General features: G+C 33.5%; 1 protein-coding gene across 1 annotated transcript; it reads left to right on the forward strand.

Annotated features, from left to right (window-relative positions):
- Positions 1-3280: 3280 nt before the first annotated feature.
- On the forward strand, positions 3281-4186 carry LOC103443353 (auxin-responsive protein SAUR72-like). Its single transcript, XM_008382183.4, has one exon. It carries the CDS (start codon positions 3323-3325, stop codon positions 3890-3892), a length of 570 nt encoding a protein of 189 aa, XP_008380405.1. The 5' UTR covers positions 3281-3322; the 3' UTR covers positions 3893-4186.
- Positions 4187-4953: the final 767 nt, after the last annotated feature.

The following is a 4953-nucleotide window of genomic DNA, read 5'->3' on the forward strand; positions in this document are numbered from 1 at the left end:
TATATAACCAGGTACGTGTAGCCTGTTTTTACACATGCATAAAGAGCTTTTATATTTCTTTATTTGATCTCTTAATAATTTGTTTAATTAACGCCCATAACCAAGCTCATGTCATGTGCTCAAAAACACAAAGAAAAGTTACATTAGATTCCAAACCTTTCGCAGAAACCAGAATTAATAGTTAAACAATCGAAGTACGGAGATTTTGTGCTCTTAAAGCCTCTCCATGCATCATGTGCTTTGCAACCATCCAATGCTTAAGGTAATGAAAGACACCTATCCCAATATCTAGATAGTAACCAATTGCCATACCCTAGTTAAAAAACCCATTTACATCTAATTGTACGATTTGTTCATCTCCTTAATTGGACCCTTGACCAAAAAATTATTGTGCATTATTACTTCCTATTTTAATACATGTTGGTTGCATAACCCATAGTTTCTTTCCCAATTTGTTAATTGTTAAACTTAATTGGGATCTATTTCATAATGCATTATATATAATTGAAGGTGGTGGATTGTGGTAGTGATGATTATGAACTTTCTCTTCAATTTATCGTGTCTCAAGTTCAAAATCTTTTGTAATAAAACACTCGGTGTATTTAGTTGAGAGCGATCATCTCCAATAGACTCCTTAATTAAGAGCATCGATCTCCAATGAGAGATGTTAAAATGTCTTTAATATGTATTTTATTTTTTTGATTAACTGAAAAATTCTCCAATAAAGAGATATAAAACATCCATCTTGACCGGAAAATATAAATAAAACTTAAATTACATTTTTTTTCTTTCTATTCCCATCTTAAAATATAACAAAGTTTTCTTGTATGAACATGAACATGAACATGCCACAACTAATCATTTAATTAATCCAGTGTTAGTCAAACCCATTAGAAAAGGCCATATAATTAATGATCACAAGGTAGAATGAAAAGGACTTCCATGTTCTATGTACCTGTGTGTCAACTTGTAGGTTAAGCATTATTTTATAGGAAAACTAATGAAAAAAGTTTGAAAACTTTGAGTTTTAACGATAAGGATAAAATAAAATATAAAGTGAATAGTACAAGGATTGACTTTTTAATGTAAAAATATGGTTTTTCGTTAAAGTGAACAGTACCGGAAACTTGTCGTTAGAGTTCCTTTATTTTATGAGTAAATTGTAGATATGGTCCCTTAACTTTAACTCAATTGGAGCTTCTGTCCCTCAACTAAAAATTCATTACCATTGGTCTCTCAACTCATCAAAACGTGCGGTTATGGTCCATCAACTAAAAATTCATTATCATTGGTCCCTCAATTTTAATTCAATTAGAGAAATGATCCCTTAACTTTAACCCAATTGTAGCAATGATCATTCCAACATAACTCGTTTTGACAAAATTTTTGATGTAGTTGACGAAAATGACCATAATTACACACTTTGATGAGTTGAGAGACCCTAATTATATAAATGGTTATTCCAACATAACTTATTTGACAAAATTTTGACGAAGTTGATGAAAATGACTATAGTTACACATTTTGATAAGTTGAGGGACCATTACTCTAATTTGATTAAAATTGATGGACCATTGTTATAATTTACTCTTATTTTATTTGATCATTTCTCTTTAATTTTCGATTAAAATAAAGGTCATATCACATGGAATAGCATTGGGTGCCGTCTTCCCCGATCTTCCAAGCATCTCAAAACCTAATAATCTAAAAAGAAATTCAATTGGAAACATTATTATACATCCAGTGTGGATACCAAGACAGAAAAGCTTGCAGAGTTAATAATTTTGGCAAAGCAATCTTGATGCCTTGTGGGTTTTGACTGTTTATGGTAATGCAATATAAAACATTTCGGGTACGAAAAATACTCCAATTGCAATAAGAAAAATACGGATTTGGTTCATCTCCGGATCCATTTTCTGGGAATCCTAATGATCAACACACGTGGACCGTTGATAAAAAATCGTACGGTCATAATTTTTTTTATTTATATTTTTCACGTAAAACGAGACTACTTTACTTTTAAAAATATAAAAAGTATTTAATTGAGACAACACGATTTTTTATCAACGGTCCAGATGTGTTCATCCCTAGATCCCCAAATAGGGGATCTGGCGAGGATCCAAATCTGAAAAATACTACCTTCCAAAAGTTTTCTGACATCCAAACATGCATGAGTATTAGAGGTAAAAGTAACTCAATTTTAATTAAAGAATAATGATTTTTCTACGACATGTCTTCGAAAGATATTATTGCATGCAAGAATTTCTCTAAAAGATTGAGTGGGTGTGAATACTAGAATATTAATTAATGATTATATATGTATGTATCGAATTAAAGAATAATGATTTTTTTACGACATGTCTTCGAAAGATATTATTGCATGCAAGAATTTCTCTAAAAGATTGAGTGGGTGTGAATCACTAGAATATTAATTAATGATTATATATGTATGTATCGATCGAATGGAGTGGATTGGCTAAACATATTAGTGAAAATAAAATGTGTACGGCTAAACATATTAGTGAAAATAAAAGGTGCACGGCTAAGCATATATATGTATATTGAACACATTAATATGAGTTCGTAGGGGCAATGAAAATTCCCTATGTTACTAGATTCTATTTGGGATATGATTATTTATAAGCTTAAATTGTGGAATATTGTAGCAAATCTTTGTAATGCTATTTAATCATTATTGTCATGATCAATAGAACTAGTTTAAACTGGTAAAACATGAATTAGTTTAATTTGAAATGTAGCCAAATTTTGAACATGCATGCTGAAGACTTTGCCAATTTTATCTTTGGACTTTGAAAATTTTAACCAGTAATTCAAACACTGCTTGATGGGGCCTCGACTGGCTATGTACGTAAAATATTGAAGAAGAATAAGGGTTTAGTTTTTCAATTTCCCCTAATTCCTATATACTTGAGGGTGGAGCTATGAATCATGCTAGTGCTCGTGAAAGAGTGGTGAGTGAGGGAGAGTAAATAAAGCCGTAAAATAAAATGCAAAAACCAAGGTAGTCAGGCTTCAGAAACCTGGAAGGTAGCAGCTGCCACAGGGCACCTCCTCGGGATTAAACAACAAAAGACCTTGATGGGGTTATGATTCTTGAGGCAGTTGCCCCAGCAACCGACGTACCCGAAATTTAATGATAATGCAATATAAAATATTTAGCCCTTAGAATTAAAATATTCCAATCAATTCATCACTCGAAGCCTCCCCAACTCCTTTAAATCCTGCCACCTGCTTCAGACTTCACACGAAAGACCACAAAGCCAATCTTTTTTCTGCATCTACTAGCCCCCATTTCTGCTTCATGGATTCAAAGAAGTCTAACAAGATTAGGGAGATTGTTAGGCTCCAACAGATCTTAAAGAAGTGGAAAAAGCTAGCAAACGCTCCTAAAAACACCACGACAACCAATTCCTCATCAGCTTATAGCATAATTAATAATGCCAATAGCACTACCACTAGTACCAGCAGCAATGGCAGCAGCAGAAGCATGAAGTTCTTCAAGAGAACACTCTCTTTCTCAGATGTTTCCAAGACTCAAAATGTCATCGTGCCAAAAGGGTTTCTTGCAATGTGTGTTGGGAAGGAGCTGAAGAGATTCGTCGTCCCAACTGAGTACTTGGGTCACCAAGCTTTTAGGATTCTGCTCCAGGAAGCCGAAGAGGAATTCGGGTTTCAGCGAGAAGGTGTGCTCAAGATTCCATGTGAAGTATCAGCGTTTGAGAAGATCTTGAAGATTGTTGAAGAGAAAAGGGAGGTCTTTTCCTTGCACAATGAGTTTGGATTCATTAATGCAGAGAAAGACATGATTGGTTTTTGCTCGTCTCCATCAGATTGTGAGATTACACCTCATCACCCTCAAATGTGCAGATGACGAATACTTTTGATATATTTTGATATTATATGCTCTTCACCATTTTTTTTCTTCTTTCTTTTGCTTTATTTTGTGAAGATAAATGTAATGGAAAGAAGGCAGAGTGTGATTAGAGGAGGATCTAGGGTTGGATAATAAGGTAGAGTTCTCGTTCTACATGGAAATTATTAGTTAATAGTTGGATTGGAGATCTTTAATTAAGATCCAAGTTATGTTGTAGCTACCACCACATTAGTGCAAATGATATGAAACTTCCATCTTAATTTGAAGAGCCAAAATTTTATTCAGTTTAAATTTAAATGTCATTGTAATTTTTGTAATTTTCATCCTATGTATGCATGAGTGATAAGAGGAAAAAAATTATGTCAAAAAATTTGACTTCAAGCCAAATAGGAGAAAGTAAAATCAGTGGTAAAAGTGAGGAATCAAATAATCTTCATATGATGAGTTAATTGATGATTTTCTTTGTCTTGGAAGGAAACAATATCAAGACAGGAATGCTGAGAACTGGAATAGATGACCATTTTCCAGTAGCTAGCCAATACATTTGAAGAAATGGCTAGTTGTTATTAGCAAATAACAAATCGAATGGTTGCCCAGCATGATGAGCTAAATGAAGAGGAGTGGGAGACTGAAACACCAGTTCAAGCACTTATTTATTTCCTACCAAAGAAAACCCAACAAAAGAGTGCTATTTTCATGCAACAATTTTTTAGAGTAAGAATCTAACATTGAAGTCTTGCCTAATACTCTCTGTTTTATTTGCATGCTCATATTCTAATTAATATGGTATCAGAGTATGCTATTCTTGAGTCCAACCGCCCTGCAATATATTTGTTCAAGTTCCAGAGTTGAAATGTTGTCATACGTGAGGGAGCTTGTGAGAATTTTTCTACACCATTACAGGAAGCTTTGCATAGTAGTTTAAATAATCTTGAGCCAGTCACTCTTATTGGCAGTCGATTTGAGGGTGAATCTTAAATTTCCCTGAACAATCTCACATATCTATTTTTTCAGGAACCAACTCAGATGAGTAATCAAGATAGGCTAACTCCAAAATT

This window comes from Malus domestica, chromosome 09 (genome assembly GCF_042453785.1).
Source record: "Malus domestica chromosome 09, GDT2T_hap1".
In the NCBI taxonomy this organism is placed as follows: Eukaryota; Viridiplantae; Streptophyta; class Magnoliopsida; order Rosales; family Rosaceae; genus Malus; species Malus domestica.

Coding starts and splice junctions, on each gene's coding strand:
- LOC103443353 (XM_008382183.4), top strand. CDS start 3,323: ATGGATTCAAAGAAGTCTAACAAGATTAGGGAGATTGTTAGGCTCCAA.